At 45.0% G+C, this 17,307-nt stretch overlaps 1 protein-coding gene across 1 annotated transcript; it reads right to left on the reverse strand.

Annotated features, from left to right (window-relative positions):
- Positions 1-129: 129 nt before the first annotated feature.
- On the reverse strand, positions 130-15,841 carry LOC131187219 (uncharacterized). The gene is made up of 9 exons (XM_058161459.1): positions 15,708-15,841; positions 12,750-13,839; positions 10,241-10,375; positions 8,420-8,594; positions 8,222-8,320; positions 5,878-5,969; positions 4,268-4,405; positions 3,536-3,847; positions 130-381 (listed from the first exon to the last, which is right to left on the reverse strand). The coding sequence occupies exons 1-9, from the start codon at positions 15,839-15,841 to the stop codon at positions 130-132; spliced, it is 2,427 nt and encodes an 808-aa protein (XP_058017442.1).
- Positions 15,842-17,307: the final 1,466 nt, after the last annotated feature.

Below are 17,307 nucleotides of genomic sequence, written 5' to 3' on the forward strand. Positions count from 1 at the left end.
AAGAGATTTCTGCCTGTATGTCAGATAGTCCACAAACCTCCAAATTAGGGAAGCAGCCCCTTCGGTTGACAGATTCCAATCCTGGGCGTTTTATTTTGCAGCTTCCCGCCGGCTATGTCTGGCCCAGGTTCAAGCGGACGTGCCTGGGCTCACACGCAGACTGGACGGACGGACGGACTCATCATCCAGGCCTTCCCCGCAGAAGCCCCACCACGGGACCTGTCCCTGTGGCAGCATCACCTGACACAAGGATGGGACGAGATATTTCAGTTCTTCCCATGTTTGGCCCTTGTAGGGCTTGGAGACTTCTGCAGATTCCTGGGTTGTGGCTGATTTCAGGCACCGGGTGCAATCGTCTAACGCAGAGCCTTTGCCCACAATCTACATCCGTGGGTTTCAACTTTGTTGTTGATCCAAAAGGTGCTTTTTTTCTTTTTTCCTAAGAGGCAACTGGACTTTCTTTGTTTTTCTTTGAAGACGTTTCGCTTCTCATCCCAGGAGCTTCTTCGGCTCTGACTGGATGGTGGGGAAGGGAAGGATTTATATTCCTTGTAGACAGCGGGTCATTTGTATCCTTTTATGCAAGGATAAACTTCCAAGCGGCCTCGACCGGCTCTCTAAAAAGGATGCCGATGACCAGCTGTCTGCAAGGAATATCAATCCTTCCCTTCCCCACCATCCGGTCGGAGCTGAAGAAGCTTCTTGGAGGAGAAGCGAAACGCCTTCAGAAGAAAAAAGAAGAAGAAAGTCCAGTGGCCTCTTGGAAAAAAATGCACCTTTGGGAAAACCCTAACCTGGAGGACGGAGAATCTCCTTAGAGATTCAGTTTTGTCCACTTTTAAGATGTGTGGGCTGCGACTCCCGGAATTCCCCAGCCAGCATGAAGAAGTTAAAAACCATAAAGAAAGAACAAGGAGGGACCAGGGATGGCGGAGTTAGCTTTAGAAAGAGAAAGAGAAATGAAGTGGAATGAAATGAAATAGAATAGAATAGAGTTAAGAATTAAGAAGAAGAATCAGGAATAGAATAGAATTAGGAATTAGGAATAAAATAGAATAGAGAATTAAGAATAAGAATTAGGAATAGAATAGAATAGAATAGAATAGAATAGAATAGGGTTAAGAATTAAGAAGAAGAATTAGGAATAGAATAGAATTAAGAAATAGAATAGAATAGAATAGAATAGAATAGAGAATTAAGACTAAGAATTAGGAATAAAATAGAATTAAGAATTAAGAATAAGAATTAGGAAAAGAATAGAATAGAATTAAGAACAGGAATTAGGAATAGAATAGAATAGAATAGAATTAAGAATAAGAATTAGGAATAGAATAGAATAGAATAGAGAATTAAGAATAAGAATTAGGAATGGAATGGAATGGAATGGAATGGAATGGAATGGAATGGAATGGAATGGAATGGAATAGAATAGAATTAAGAATTAGGAATAAGAATTAGGAACAGAAATTGTAATGTCCTTCCTATTAAAGACTACTTCAGCTTTAATTGCAATAATACAAGAGCAACCAACAGATTTAAACTTAATGTTAACCGCTTTAATCTAGATTGCAGAAAATACGACTTCTGTAACAGAATCATCAGTGCTTGGAATACTTTACCTGACTCTGTGGTCTCTTCCCATAATCCTAAAAGCTTTAACCAAAAACTTTCTACTATTGACCTCACCCCATTCCTAAGAGGACCATAAGGGGCGTGCATAAGCGCACAAACGTGCCTACCGTTCCTGTCCTATTGTTTTTCTTTTCTTCTTCCTATATATATATATGCTTATACCTCCTAATATTTACTCATATATATGTTTATATACTATATAATCTTTTTATATGATGTTGTGACAAAATAAAATAAATAAAAATAAATAAAAAATAAAAATAAAAATAGAACAGAACAGAACAGAACAGAGAATTAAGAATAAGAATCAGGAATGGAATGGAATGGAATGGAATGGAATAGAATAGAATAGAATAGAATAGAATAGAATAGAGTTAAGAATTAAGAAGAAGAAATAGGAATAGAATAGAATTAAGAATTAGGAATAATTAGGAATATAATAGAATAGAATTAAAAATAAGAATTAGGAATAGAATAGAATAGAATAGAATAGAATAGAATAGAATAGAATAGAATAGAATAGAATAGAATAGAATAGAATAGAATAGAATAGAATGAAAAATAGACTAGATTAGAGTAGAACAGAATAGACTAGAATAAGTATAGAATTAAAGCAGAATTCGAATACGATAGAACACAATGAACAGAACAGAACAACAGATTAGACTAGACTAGATTCAAGCAGAACAGAATAGGATACAGAATAGAACGAATAGAATAGAATAGAAATAAAGTCCTAGAGCTGGAAGGGACCCTGGAGGTCTTCTAGTCCAGCCCCCTGCCCAAGGCAGGAGAAACCAGGGAAAGTTTTCTATGCCATTTTGTGCATAGAAGTTTTGGCTGGCGATTCTCGCGGTTCCTCCTAATCTAGAGTCGTTCAGATTCACCAAACCACAAGGGCACGTCATCCCCAATTCCCCTCCCAAAAATACCCCAAATAAATATTTTGCTTGCAAGCGTCTCCCTGCCCGGCTCAGATATTTTCCAACAGCCTTAAAAATAAATCCAGTGCAGCGGTTTAAAATAACCCTGGCGAGGCCGTGACAGCTGGGCCTTGGCTGACCCCTCGTGGTCGCCCTGCCTAAGCGCAGGCTGCCTTCTGATCTTGAGAGAGAACTTAAAAATTGTGGGTGTCATGCAGTGGTGAAATGCAAAATTTGTTACTACCAGTTCTGTGGACGTGGCTTGGTTGGGGGGGGAGGGAATGTGACTGGGTGAGCGTGGCCAACTTTTTTTTTTTTTTTACTTTTAAAAGCATTTTTCCTACAACCTCTTCGGCCGAAGAGGTTGTAAAAAAATGCTTTTAAAAGGCTCCAACGATCCCAGCTGAGTTGCCTGATCATCAGAGGTTTTTGTTTTCTTTTAAAAGCATTTTTTTTGTCTTTAAAAGAAAAAAAAAGCCTCTGACGATCAGGGAACTCAGTTGATCGTCAGAGGCTTTTCTTTTCTTCTAAAAGCATTTTTTACAACCTCTTGGCCAAAGTGGTTGTAGAAAAAATGCTTTTAAAAAGCTCTGACGATCCCAGCTGAGCTGCGTGATCATCAGAGGCTTTTCTTTTCTTTAAAAGCATTTTTTGCCTTAAAGAAAAAAAAGCCTCTGACGATCAGGCAACTCAGCTGGGATTGTCAGAGCCTTTTAAAAGCATTTTTTTAATAGAACCTTTTTGGCCAAAGTGGTTGTAGAAAAAATGCTTTTAAAAAGCTCTGACGATCCCAGCTGAGCTGCGTGATCATCAGAGGCTTTTTTAAAATTATTTTTAATAGCATTTTTTCGGCCAAAGAAAAAATGCTTTTAAAAGTAAAAAAAAAAACCAACCTCTGATGACCATGCAGCTCAGCTGGGCATGGGGGAGGGCAGGGATTTTTGCTACCGGTTCTCCGAACCACCCACCGCCATCGCTACCGGATTGGTCGATCTGGTCAAAACCGGGAGCATTTCACCCTTGGTGTCATGAGAAAATTCCCTGGGCGCCCCCACTTCATCTTCCTTCACCCACCCCGGCAGTAAAGGTTTCTCACAACCTGAATGGAAATGAGAGGGATTGGCTGGGTGAAGGGGGAAGGTCTTGAGCCTCTCTAGGGACCCCGGGGAGTCTTGTTCCCATCTAGCGGGGGAGCCGTCCAGCGGGTGAGCGTGGATAGCAGGAGGATGTAGTGTTGGAGAAGCGACGGTGAGTTTCTGGCTGCCTGGACTCCTCTCGGTACCAGCGCTGAGCTGTTGGGATGAAAGAGAAAAATGAATCGTGTCTTAACAGTTTCAAACCATTTCCGCCTTTCCCCCCGTCTCCCAGGCCAAAGAAAAAAAAAGGGGTGGGGGAGAAAGCCCCTCCTTTCTGGGGGGGCGTATAGTCAGCCAGACTAGGTGGCTCAGTGGTTAAGACACTGAGCTCGTCGATCAGTTCGAATCCCTAGTACAGGTCTCCTGCGTCAGCAGGGCGGTTGGACTAGATGGCCTTCCCAAGGTCCCTTCCAACTCTGTTACCATTAGAGGCATTTCTGCAAAACCTGGACTGGCAATTTGAGACAGTGGGGTTAGTAGAGTCCTGGCTTCGTCGGGGTCAGGCAGGATGACCTCGAAGGTCCCATCCCTTCTCCTTTGTTTTTTTTTTGTTGTTGTTGTTTTTCAGTGACCTACCTCCCGCCTGGAAGCTGAGCTTTGTCCTGTCTTCTTTCGCTGAGACATCCCCGGGTTCCAGTGGCAAACGAGGCTGTCGTTTTGGACGCTGTAGTTCTTATTTCCCAGCAACCAGTAAGTTTTCATTTTCCCTTTGCCCTCCAAAGGGAAGGAGAGAAAGAGAGAGAGAGGGAGAGAGAGAGGGAGAAAGAGGTATTCAGCCAAACATACACAAACACACACCCACACAGCAGAAAACTAAATGGGCTTAGTTTTGAGACACCTGGGACGAAGCCGCATTTAAAAATGTAAACCGAGAAGCCACAAGTTAGGAGATTCCGAGGGACGGAGGGATACTGCAACCGTCGTAAGTACATGCCAGTTGCCGAACGCCTGAATTTCGATCGTGTCATCATCTGGACGCTGCAACAGTTGTAAGTGCGAGAAATGGTCCTAAGATCCTACCGGGTTCTTTGGGCGTGGCTTGGGGGGGGGGAGGGTGGCCCAAGAGTGGGGTGGGAGTGGGGATTTTGCAGTATCCTTCCCTAGAGTGGGAGGAATGGGATTTTGCAATATCCTTCCAGGAGTGGGAGGAATGGGATTTTGCAGTATCCTTCCCCCTGGAGTGGGCAGAGAATGGGGATTTTGCAGTATCCTTCCCCCCAGGAGTGGGGAGGGAATGGGGATTTTGCAGTATCCTTCCCCCTGGAGTGGGGAGGGAATGGGGATTTTGCAGTATCCTTCTCCTGGAGTGGGGATGGAATGGGGATTTTGCAGTATCCTTCCCCCAGGAGTGTGGAGGAAATGGAGATTTTGCAATATCCTTCCCCTGGAGTGGGCAGGGAATGGGGATTTTGCAGTATCCTTCCCCCAGGAGTGGGGAGGGAATGGGGATTTTGCCATATCCTTCCCCTGCCATGCCTACCAAGCCACGCCCACTGAACCGGTAGTAAAAAATATTTGGATTTCACCATTGGTTGGAAATCAGGGTGAGCAACCTGAGAACTCTGAGTGGGGAGAGGGAATGGAGCTGGCAGAGAGAGAGAGATGGAGGCGGAGCCTGGGCCATCTGTCAGCCCTCAGATGGAGAGTTGTCAGCTCCCAAGTCTGAAGGTGTTTGACGTAAACTTGTTTCTGGTATCCTTATGATTTATATTGACTGTTTCCTAATATACTTGATTGCTTATTTGTACCCTATGACGATCATTATGTGTTGCACCTTATGATTCTTGAGACGAACGTATCTTTTCTTTTTATGCACACTGAGAGCCTATGCACCAAAGACAAATTCCTTGTGTGTCCAATCACCCTTGGCCACTAAAGAATTCTATTCTATTTTATCCTATGAGGAAGAGGAGGAACAGCTGGGTCCAGTGCCTGATGCGTGGATGCGCAGAAGGCAGAGGAGAGGAGAACAGTGGAAATCTATGAGCCGGTCCTCGGGACAGAAGAGCCACCGCTGCTAATGAAGCCCCACCCTAGCTCTGCGGATAAAAGGCAGGGGGCGAAGTTGAATAGATGTGGCAGGCAACTATTCATCTCCCAGACAGATGGACTTGTTAGCCTGCGGTAAGAAAGAATCATTTTTTTTGTTTAAGGGAACCCCAAATAATAATAACCAAAATACAAACCTTCACCTCAATTTCTCCTCTGGGCTCAATTTCGTAGGCATCATCTTCAAGGAGAGCCTGGTAAGTGGCTGAGCTGATGTGAATTTTCTGGGCTAAAGAGGGATCATCAAAAATACTTTTTTTAAAAAGCTGCCTTCCTGCTCCACGTCGACACAGAAAAATGCAAGCAATTGCCCATAATTTGCTATAAATTTAGATTCCCCCCAAGACCGAGACTTGCATTAAAAAAAGACACCAAACCACCCGGAATTTTGTCCATCAGTGGTTGTCTCTTCCTTAAAAATGAGTTAAACTTCTAGTCCTCATGATGCTGAATACAATTAGTCCTCGACTTACGACCGCAATCTGCCTCATACATTTCTGTTGCTGATGGAGACATTTGTCAGGTGAATTTTGCCCCATGTTGCGTCCTTCCTTCGCTAAGCGAACCAGTGCAGTTGTTAAGTCAGTAGCACGGTTTTTAAGGGACTCCGTCTTCCCCCATTGATTTTGCTTGTCAGAAGGTCACCAAAGGGGATCAACGTGTCCTTGGGACACAGCAACCGTCGTAAGTATGAATTGCGAGCATGAGGATGCTGTTAACGGTCGTAAGTGTGAAAAACGACTACTTGGTTCAGTGCCGTTGAGTTAGATCTCTGGTTTCAGGTACCCTAGCTCTATTAACGTTAAATAAAATAGATTTATAGGTTTGATTGAAGGTACCTTCAAGGTATATCTATTCAATATAGAATTAGAGAAATGGCAAAACATATGGGAAAGAAACTATAAATTAACAATGGCAACGTCTGATAAAGAAAACTTATATAAAATATTTTATAGACGGCACTTACCACCTGCTAGGTTAGCTACCTAAAATGTTTAAAAACATGTCTAGCAAATGTTGGAAATGGAACCAAAAAACGGGCACATATACCCATATGTGGCGGACCTGCATTAAAGCAAAAAAAAAAAAAAAAAAAAATTGGGCAAAAATACATAAGTGGCTAGAAAAGGTAATAAGGAAAACATGTAGATTTTAAACCTGAGCTTTTTCTATTAGGTATATAGCACCAGAAAAATTTGATAAACAAAATATATATTTAATATGGCATGTATTAACAGCAGCGAGGATTGTATTTGCACAATATTGGGAAAACGAAGACACACGCGTGTGCGGCCAATGGACTGACCCCACCCAAAGGCGTAAGCGGCGGTTGGCTCACGGTGTGAATCCGGCCCGTAACTGCAGCTTGCTAGTTGGCAGGTGGGGAATCGCAACCTGTCGGACCGCAGCTACTAGATCCAGGGCCATCTTGGCGATCTCGTGGGCATGCCTGGTGCCGTTCCTCTCGGGCAGGCCGCTCACCACCATGTAAGCGTCCCCGATGGTTTCCACCTTGTGGCCCCAAGGAAAATCGGGACCCGTCATGGTCGACTCGCTTTGCTCGCAACCAGACAACGGTAACGGGAAAGGGGGAGGGGGAGCCACGGGAATGTAAGGGAGGGAAACATGGAAGGCCAGTTGGCCAATGGACAAAATATATATTTAATATGGCATGTATTAACAGCAGCGAGGATTGTATTTGCACAATATTGGGAAAACGAAGAAATACCACGAGACGAAGAGATAATTAGGAAGATACTAGATTAGGAAGAAACAGACAGACTCGCGTTGAAGATTAAACCGAAAGAAGATACAGAATATTATCAAACATGGAGCTTATAATGATAATAATAACAGAGTTGGAAGGGACCTTGGAGGTCTTCTAGTCCAACCCCCTGCCCAGGCAGGAAACCCTACAGCACTTCAGACAGATGGTTATCCAACATTTTCTTAAAAATTTCCAGTGTTGGGGCATTCACAACTTCTGCAGGCAAGTTGTTCCACTGGTTAATTTTTCTAACTGTCAGGAAATTTCTCCGTAGTTCTAAGTTGCTTCTCTCCTTGATAAGTTTCCATCCATTGTTTTTTGTCCTGCCTTCAGATGCTTTGGAGAATAGGTCGACTCCCTCTTCTTTGGGGCAGCCCCTGAGATATTGGAAGATTGATATCATGTCTCCCCTAATCCTTCTTTTCATTAAATGAGACATCCCCAATTCCTGCAACCGTTCATCGTATCTTTTAGCCTCCAGTCCCCTAATCATCTTTGTTGCTCTTCTCTGCACTCTTTCTAGAGTCTCCACATCTTTTTTACAACTTATTCTACCAGTGGTTGGAAAAAAAGGGTGGAGAATAAGAACGTAATCTGTACTGCTAAGCAAATAAAATAACCCAGGCGACACGATGTTAATGAAGCGCTAACAAAATATAAACCATAGGAAACCAATAAAACATTTTTTTTTTTTTAAAGGTATGTTTACTCACGTAGACTGCTTGACTCCATGCGAGAGGCCGTGTTCACCGTATCGCCAAAGAGACAGTACCGGGGCATTTTGTGCCCGACAATGCCAGCCACGCAGGGCCCTGCAGGAAAGGTGGAAAAGAGAGAGCTTGAGAGAGACACACGCGTGTGCGGCCAATGGACTGACCCCACCCAAAGGCGTAAAGCGGCGGTTGGCTCACCGGTGTGAATCCCGGCCCGTAACTGCAGCTTGCTAGTTGGCAGGTGGGGAATCGCAACCTGTCGGACCGCAGCTACTAGATCCAGGGCCATCTTGGCAATCTCGTGGGCATGCCTGGTGCCGTTCCTCTCGGGCAGGCCGCTCACCACCATGTAGGCGTCCCCGATGGTTTCCACCTTGTGGCCCCAAGGAAAATCGGGACCCGTCATGGTCGACTCGCTTTGCTCGCAACCAGACAACGGTAACGGGAAAGGGGGAGGGGGAGCCACGGGAATGTAAGGGAGGGAAACATGGAAGGCCAGTTGGCCAAATGGAAGCCCTGAGACAGACCCAACATCCAGGAGTGGTATTCACTTACTTTCCCTGCCGGTTTGCGAATATGCTCGTGCACGCTTTGTTCGCGTGCGCGTGCCGGCCAGCTGATTTTCAGGACTTTCGAGCCCACCGGAAATTGGGAAACGAGCTGTTTCCAGCCTCCAGAGGGCCTCCGGCAGGAGGGGAGGCCGTTTTTGCCCTCCCCAGGCTCCTAGAAAGGCTCTGAAGCCTGGGGACGGAGAAAAACGGGCCCACCATGCCATCGTATGCCGAAAACTGGATTAGATTTTAAAGTTATGGGTTTTAAGGGGTTTTTATTATTTATACTATTTTAAATTTGGGGCAATAGAATAAGTTTTTTAATTGTTTTTTAATCTGTATTTATATGTATTTTAACTGCCTGTGAACCGCCCTGAGTCCTTAGGGAGATAGGGTGGTATATAAATTTGAAAAATAAATAAATAAATAAATAAATAAATAAATAAATAAAACGGGGGGAGCGCAGAGGTGCGGGCATGCATAGGGGGTGGGATGCATTAAATTATGGGTGTGGGCACACATGCGCAGATACCCCCCCCCCACGCTCCCTACGTTTTTGGAACACGACGGCAAAAAGGTTAGCCATCACCATCCTAGGAGTTTCTTTTCCTGTCTAACCAGTCAGACGGTTGAGAGTACCCCTCGGGGTAATCCAAGTCCCTTTGGAAATCAGGAAGGGCGAACAGCCTATTCCCCATTTGCAAAAACCTTCCCACGACCCCAGAGAAATGGGGCCAATTCTGACAACCTTAGATGGGTTCTTCCAAACATAAATTCATTTTATTGATCCCGCCTCTTACGTTGTCATCTTCAGTTACGGATTTCTAAATTTCATTTTGGGAAGAATTGTCTCTTCCCGATTAAGGGAGTTGGAAGTGCTTTGGTGCGGGGGGGTGGGGGGGGAGATTTTTCGTAGCACAAAATCCTCTTTTTAAGGATTTCATTGCAGGCGGTTCTCGACTTACAACATTTCAGTTGATGTACTGTCCGTGTCGGCACCGAAAAAAGCGACTTATGACCGCTTTTTTTATCACGCTCGCAACCGTTGCGCTCTCCCCAGGGTCACAGGATTCGAAATTTGGACGCTTGGCAACTGACTCACACCGCAGCGTCCCGACGTCATGTGATTCCCCCTTTTGGGACTTCTGACCAGCAGAGTCAATGCGGAAGCCAGATTCACTAAATGCACCGTGTCACTAACTTAACAACTGCAGCGATTCATTTAAAGACTGTGCCAAGGGAGGTGGTAATTGACTCACTGAGCAACTGTCTTGCTTAGCAATGGAAATCTGGGGCACCATTGTGGTCATAAGACGAGGACTATCTTGATACGATTTTGTGGTGTGTTTTTTTTTCTTTTACGGGGACCACCGCTCTTGGACCAGACTAAACTGCTCTGCCAACGGGGGTGGAGCAAAACCTGTGACCATTTCCTTGCTGTCCCCCAGGCAGAAGAAGGTGGGCTGACCTTGTAGACGTCGTAGGAGTCGATCCTGGTGTCGAAACACACGTAGAGGTTGTTGAGCATTTCCACCACCTGCAGCGGGGTGCACGAAGCGGCGATGGCGGTGAAACCCACAATGTCCGAAAAGAAGATGGTCACCTGGGAGGAGGAGGAAGAGGAGGAGGCAGAAGCCGTGATGACGCTGTGGTTAGAATGCAGCATTGCAGGCTAACTCTGCCCACTGCCGGCAGTTCGATCCTGATTGGCGCAAGGTTGACTCAGCCTTCCATCCTTCCGAGGTGGGTAAAATGAGGACCCAGATTGTTAGAGGGCCAGAGGCTGGCTCTGTAAACCGCTTAGAGAGGGCTGTAAAAGCAACTGTGAAGCGGTATATGTCTAAGTGCTATTGCTTTTTCTTTCTTCTTTCTTTCCTTCCTTCTGTCAGCCTCCACTCCAAACTTCGTATCTCTTTGTACTCCTTATATTCAGTTGTTAGATAGCATGGGATTGTATTTCAGTTGTTAGATAGAATGGGATTGTATTTCTAATGTAAATAGCTATTGGATTCAAGTTAAGTAGAGAGGGGCCTTTAAGAGTGTCGGTCTGACATAATTAAGGTGGGAGGGGAGATTAATGTTTTGAATTCAACAGGAATGTTTGAGCGCGAACTCTAACGGACATTGCATTCCTGATATGATTGACAACCAGAGACCTGCGGAAGAAGATTACCACGGGACCCCGGGAAGGAGCTGGCATTGGACCAGACCTGATGACCTTTTGGGAAAGAGGAGGGAGGAATAGGGTGATACAGATTGTCAGTCATATTTTGTCTCAGATCCAATTTAGCTCTGCTGCTACCCAGATGTAACTAGTAAAAGTACTTTTCTTTATTTGCAAATGAAGTCAAGGTGTATTCTTTCCTGGTTATAATCAGAGGCAGCCTGACACCTTCCTTCCTTCCTTCCTTCCTTCCTTCCTTCCTCTCATTCACCAACCTTCCTTCCTCCCTCCCTCCCTCCCTCCCTCCCTCCCTCCCTCCCTCCTTCCTTCCTTCCTTCCTTCCTTCCTTCCTTCCTTCCTTCCTTCCCAATAGTTAGAATGTGGTATTGCAGGCTAACTCTGCCCACAGTCAGGAGTTCGATCAAGGTTGACTCAGCCTTCCATCCTTCTGAGGTCAGTAAAATGAGGACCCAGATTGTGTGTGGGGGCCGGGAGCAATATGCTGATGTTTATCTGTAAACTGCTTAGAGAGGGCTGTAAAGCACTGTGAAGCACTATATAAGTCTAAGGGCTATTATTGCTATTGCTATTATTAGCCTCTCTAAACAGGCGTGACTATTTAACAGAATAAAAGAGCTGGGAGGGACCTTAGAGGTCTTCTAGTCCAACCCCCTGCTCAAGCAGGAGACCCTAGCCTAGGGCATTTCAGACAAACGGCTCTCCAGTCTCTCCTTAAAAACCTCCAGTAATGGAGCACTCATGATTTCTGTTCCATTGGTTAATTGTTCTCGCTGTCAGGAAATTTCTCCTTGTTTTCAGGTTGCTTCTCTCCTTGATTAGTTTCCACCCATTGCTTCTTGTTCTACCCTCAGGTGCTTTGGACAATAGTTTGACCCCCTAGATATTGGAAGGCTGCTATCATGTCTCCCCTAGTCCTTCTTTTCATTAAACTAGCCATACCCGGTTCCTGCAACCGTTCTTCATATATTTTAGCCTCCAGTCCCCTAATCCTCTTTGTTGCTCTTCTCTGCACTCTTTCTAGAGTCTCCACATCTTTTTTACAACCTGGCGACCAAAACTGAGTGCAGGATTCCAAGTGTGGCCTTACCAAGGCCTTATAAAGCGGCATTAACACTTCACATGATCTTGATTCTATCCCTCTGTTCATGTAGCCTACAACTGTGTTGGCTTTTTTGGCAGCTGCTGCGCACGGCTGGCTCATATCGCAGAAACCTTAAATATCTTCTCCTGCCCCTGCCGGATTTTGCCCGTAGCTTGATGTTCTGTTTTTAATTTCCCCCATTATTTCCAGATGGTTTCTCATAAGCTATACCTCCTCTGGCTGTACATACCGTAATTGACCAATTAGGGTAATGGTGACAGCACTCAAGGAAATGCAGACTTATTAGAGGGGGGGGATTAATTAAGGTGGGGGGGATGTCCCTCTCTACGTGTGAGAGGAACAGCTGAGGACCGACAACCAAATGCAAAAAAAAAATCAAAAAAATCAAAGTGAGCCACAAAGAATCAATAATTATGCCACAATTTGAATCTTCTTTGATTACGGGCCAATCAGATATGAAGAGCATCATTATTTTGTATACTTTCCTAGGCAGAATTGGGGATGGAGGGGGCAAGCGGGTTTGAGGTATAAACCCCCCAAGAACCCACATCATCAGCGGAATATTTGTGGGTTTTTATTTGGGCTTCACATCTCCCTTACCGATCCTGTATTTTTCTACAACAGAATTGTGCGCCGATCGACCAGGAACCTTAACGTGGTCTGATCCCTTCAGACAAACCGGTGTCTTACCTGCTCATAATTTTCTGCCTCTACATGCTTGTGTTTCCGTAGCTGCTTGGCCACGGACTTGGGCAACATCTGATGAAGAAGCTCTTCAGCCAGGTGCCTTTCCTTTTTCAGATCCTCCGTTCGTTCCTTGAGGGTCCGGGCATAATTCTGGATCCATTCAGTCATCTCTTTGAAGGAAAAAAAGACAGCCGGGTAGATAAGGCCGGCGACTACCAAGAGGCTAATTTTGAGGCTAACCAGGGAGACGATATCCTTAGACCTCTTCTGAAGCTGCTCCCGGCTTTTCTGAAACAAACACCTCTGGAGGACGTCAACTTCATCCATCCAAGGAGGGGACCGTGACCGAAATCCCCAAGAAGGAGCGACTGTCCGGAGTCCTTCATGATGGGTGGCCAGGATGGAGAAGTTAGGATGTTCGGCCCAACATTCTTGGGTGCTTTCCGAGATAAAAACAGAAGACGTAAGGAGAGTAGACAGCCGGTGCCAAAAAGCTTGCACTTCTTCAGGGTAGCGGGACATTTCTGGAGCTCGCAACACGAGCTCTTTGGTTGTCAGGAGAAGTCTGAGAAAAAACACATCTAACCAGGCTGGATTTGACCTTATCTTTTGGACATCTCCTTCCTCAAGGGTCTGAAGGATCTCCAAGATTCCCTCAACCCTTTTGAGCTGCAGGAAAGCCATCCCAGTGTCCTCGGTACTATTTATCTTCTCCCTGATCGAGGCGACGTAAGTTGGACAGCTGAAAGGGTCGTTGTCCTTGCACCAAGGTTCTTCGCAGAGAGCCACTAAGCCTTCCAGCGTGTCTTCCGGCCAAGAGATGTTCTCCGTCGCCATGTCTCCTCCTCCTCCTCTTCCTCCTCCTTGCCAATGCGCTTCTTGGACAACAAGGCGGTTGAACACGGAGTGCGCCAAGAAACTCCGGCACGAAGAGAGGTCGCTGACGGCCTTCTCAACATGCCTCCAGGACTCCAGAAGTTGGCTTAGCTCCAGAATGGTGTGTCCCAGCAAGGCGAACAAGGAGATGGAGCAGAGAGCCAAAACCCGTCTCACCGTCTTGCTGGCGTGGCAGTCCGACGGAGGGGAAGAACATCTGGAAGGAAGGCGAAGGAAACCCGTTAAGTAAGTCAGCTTCCCGCGTTCTGTTCTTCCTCCTGCGGTGAAGCCTGGATCCTCCTCATAATATTTTGACCGGGCTGCAGAACGCGGGTAGCAAAAGTGAATTGATCTGTTTCTTTCAGCCATCTTAGATGCTCCATGCGAAGGCGGGTAACGCTTGGCATACTAATATATGCCACACACCCCTATACGAGTTATACGCGGGAAATTCTCCAATTGTGGGCATTTAAAGGGAAAAATACACACCCTAGGGTCATACTCGTTCTTTTCTCGTTGTTCTTTCCTCTGTTTTTTCCTACAATGCTCAAAAATTAGTCGTAGGCTCATAAACATACGAGTTTGATTTGCATATGGCTCATGAGGGCACCTTCCCTTCCTGTTTAGAATTATAGATAGCTTTAAATCATATGAAATTGATGCTCTTTTTTTTTTTTGCAAACTATAGAAAGAAGAGCCAGGAAATAGCTATTCTCTCTCTCTCTCTCTCTCTCCCCTTCTCTCTCTCCCTCTCCCTCCCTCCTCTCTCTATCCATCCATCCATCCATCCATCCTCTCTCTCTCTCTCCATCCATCCATCTAGTTATCTATCTATCCTCTCTCTATATATATATCCATCCATCCATTTATCTATCTATCCTTTCTATTTATCTGTCCATCCATCCATCCATCCATCCATCCATCCATTTATCTATCATCTATCTATCTATCTATCTATCTATCTATCTATCTATCTATCTATCTATCTATCTATCCTCTCTATCCATCCATCCATCTATCTATCTATCTATCTATCTATCTATCTATCTATCTATCTATCTATCTATCTATCCTCTCTATCCATCCATCCATCTATTTATCTATCCTCTCTCTATCCATCCATCCATCCATCCATCCATTTATTTATCCTCTATCATCCATCCACCCATCTATTTATATATCTAGCCTCTCTCTCTCTCTATCCATCCATCCATCCATCTATTTATCTATCTATCATTTATAGATAGATAGATAGATAGATAGATAGATAGATAGATAGATAGATAGATAGATATTCTGAATTAGCAGCACTTCAGTTTGCAACTTGCCCCACGATGGAGGTTAGAAAACAGTTTGAATTTGGTAGCTTGAAAGAAAGATAGAAGCCAGGTTCCTGAAAGGTGGTGAAAATAAAATGGATGGATTAGGGGAACTAGCAGAGTAGCTAGGGGAAAAAATGCATTGAATGGTGAATTTAATGGCTGCAAAACCTCCAAACTTTAAAAAAAAGAAGAAGAAACAGTTTTTTTTATATTGTTTGGGTTTCAGACCATCTCAAAATGCAGTTCTCACCAACTGCTTAAAAAAATTACTGTATTTTTTTTTTAAAAAGGCTAGTTGCGATTATCTTTATACGCTTCCCTTCTTAAAGCCCATCTGCTTCGTCAGAATCCATCGTCAATTTTTGCTGCCTTTTTTTTTTCCTGTCTTCTTCCAGTTGACGGACCAATGAATTATTTAATTAGGCTTTTTTGAATCTTGGTCCCAATTAAGGACCCCATCCGAAGAGGAAAGCCCACCGCCTCTTTGGCAGACGGCAACTTGAGATAAAACCCATTTAAACTGAAGATGCTTTCTAGAGCAAAATCCCAACCCAGATCATGATTTTTTAAAAAAGAAAGAAAACAGATGATTAAAAACGGTTCGTTGGAGGCTACCCAAATGGGTGGAAATCTTATAAGAAAATAAACTTTGCTTTAGGATTCTGCACTAAAGGGGGAAAACCGAGGCGCTTTCTTCGGTTGAAAATGTAAAAACAGCTTGGTTGCCAGCTTCTCCATCTTAAAAAAAACACAAAACACTCACCTGCAAGAAGAAAACCTGTTCCGGGAACGAAGCGAACTTGGGCTCCTGTTCTTACTTTCCTCTTGGCTCGGGCCTGGTTTCGCCTTGCAGGAAGACGAGGGAGTAAGGTAACGCAGGCTTTCGGTCCCCGACATGGTCTAGGGTCTCCAGCAGCCCAGACTGTGGGGCAAGGCGATGGGGTTGGTTGGGGCCTTTGATCCGAGCTTCTGCTGGGAAGAGAGGAGCACAGTAGCCGACAGCGAATCTGTCGAACGGTTTTCTCTGCCTTATTCCGGGAGCTATTCTAGCTCTTTTTTCGAGTTACGTAGCGAAGAAAAACGGATGCTCTCCCAGTACTACAGGGCATTTCAAGTGGGAAGCAAATATACAGATTAATAAGAGTTGGAAGGGACCTCGGAGGTCGTCTAGTCCAACCCCCTGCCCAAGCAGGAAACCCGACTATGCCCAGTGGTGGGATTCAAATAATTTAACAATCGGTTCTCTGCCCTAATGGTTTCTTCCAACAACCAGGTCGCCAAACTGCTCAGAAAGTTAACAACCGGTTCGCCCGAAGTGGTGCGAACTGGCTGAATCCCACCACTGCCTTACAGATGGCAGTCCAGTCTCTTCTTGAAAGCTTCCAGGGATGAAGCTCCCACAACTTCTGAATGACAGGATAATAACAGAGTTGGAAGGGGCCTTGGAGGTCATCTAGCCCAACCCCGCTGCCCAAGCAGGAGACCCTACACCATTTCTGACAGATGGCAGTCCAGTCTCTTCTTGAATGTTTCCAGGGATGAAGCTCCCACAACTTCCGAAGGCAACTTTTGTTCCATGGGTTGATTGTTTCTCACTGTCAGAAAATTCCTCCTTATTTCTAGGTTGAATCTCTCCTTGATCAGTTTCCATCCATTGTTCCTTGTCCGGCCTTCAGGTGCCTTGGAAAACAGCTTGACCCCCCTCCTCTCTGTGGCAGCCCCTCAAATATTGGCAAATACTATCCTGTCTTCCCTGGTCCTTCTCTTCACTAGACTAGCCATGCCCAGTTCCTGCAACCGTTCATCGTATGTTTAATCCTCCAGTCATCCTAGTTGCTCTTCTCTGCACTTTTTCCTAGAGTCTCAACATCTTTTTTATAGTGTGATGACCAAAACTGGACGCAGGATTCTAGATGTGGTCTTACTAAGGCTTTATAGAATGGTATTAATACCTCACTTGATCTTGATCGTATCCCTCTGTTCATTCAATTTAGGATTGCATTGGCTTTTTTTGGCTGCCACCGCACACTGCTGGCTCATATTTAGCTGGTTGTCCACGAAGACTCCAAAATCCCTCTCAGTTACTGCTATTAAGCCTGGTTTCACCCAGTCTATATGTGGGTTTTCCTTGCCTAAATGTTGGACTTTACTTTTCTCTAACGTTGAATTTCATTTTGTTCGATAGCGCCCAGGGTTCGAGTCTAGATAGCCCTGTATCTGTTTAGCGGGTGTTCAAAGTTACAGAGGCGCTGAAAAAGTGACTCTTGGACCATTTTTCCCACGAACGTTGCAACGTCTCTGTGAAATGGTGTCGGGTCTCCTGCTTGGGCGTTGGGTGTGGGGGAGTTGGATTAGTGATGGCT

Source organism: Ahaetulla prasina, chromosome 18, assembly GCF_028640845.1.
Source record: "Ahaetulla prasina isolate Xishuangbanna chromosome 18, ASM2864084v1, whole genome shotgun sequence".
In the NCBI taxonomy this organism is placed as follows: domain Eukaryota; kingdom Metazoa; phylum Chordata; class Lepidosauria; order Squamata; family Colubridae; genus Ahaetulla; species Ahaetulla prasina.

Excerpts from the sequence above, each read along its gene's own strand:
- LOC131187219 (XM_058161459.1), bottom strand. The coding sequence starts at position 15,841 with ATGTCGGGGACCGAAAGCCTGCGTTACCTTACTCCCTCGTCTTCCTGC. Across the intron at positions 8,321-8,419 it reads ACGGGCCGGGATTCACACCG|GGCCCTGCGTGGCTGGCATT; the intron begins GTGAGCCAACCG and ends CCTTTCCTGCAG. Across the intron at positions 382-3,535 it reads TGACCAGATCGACCAATCCG|ATTGTGGGCAAAGGCTCTGC; the intron begins GTAGCGATGGCG and ends CCACGGATGTAG.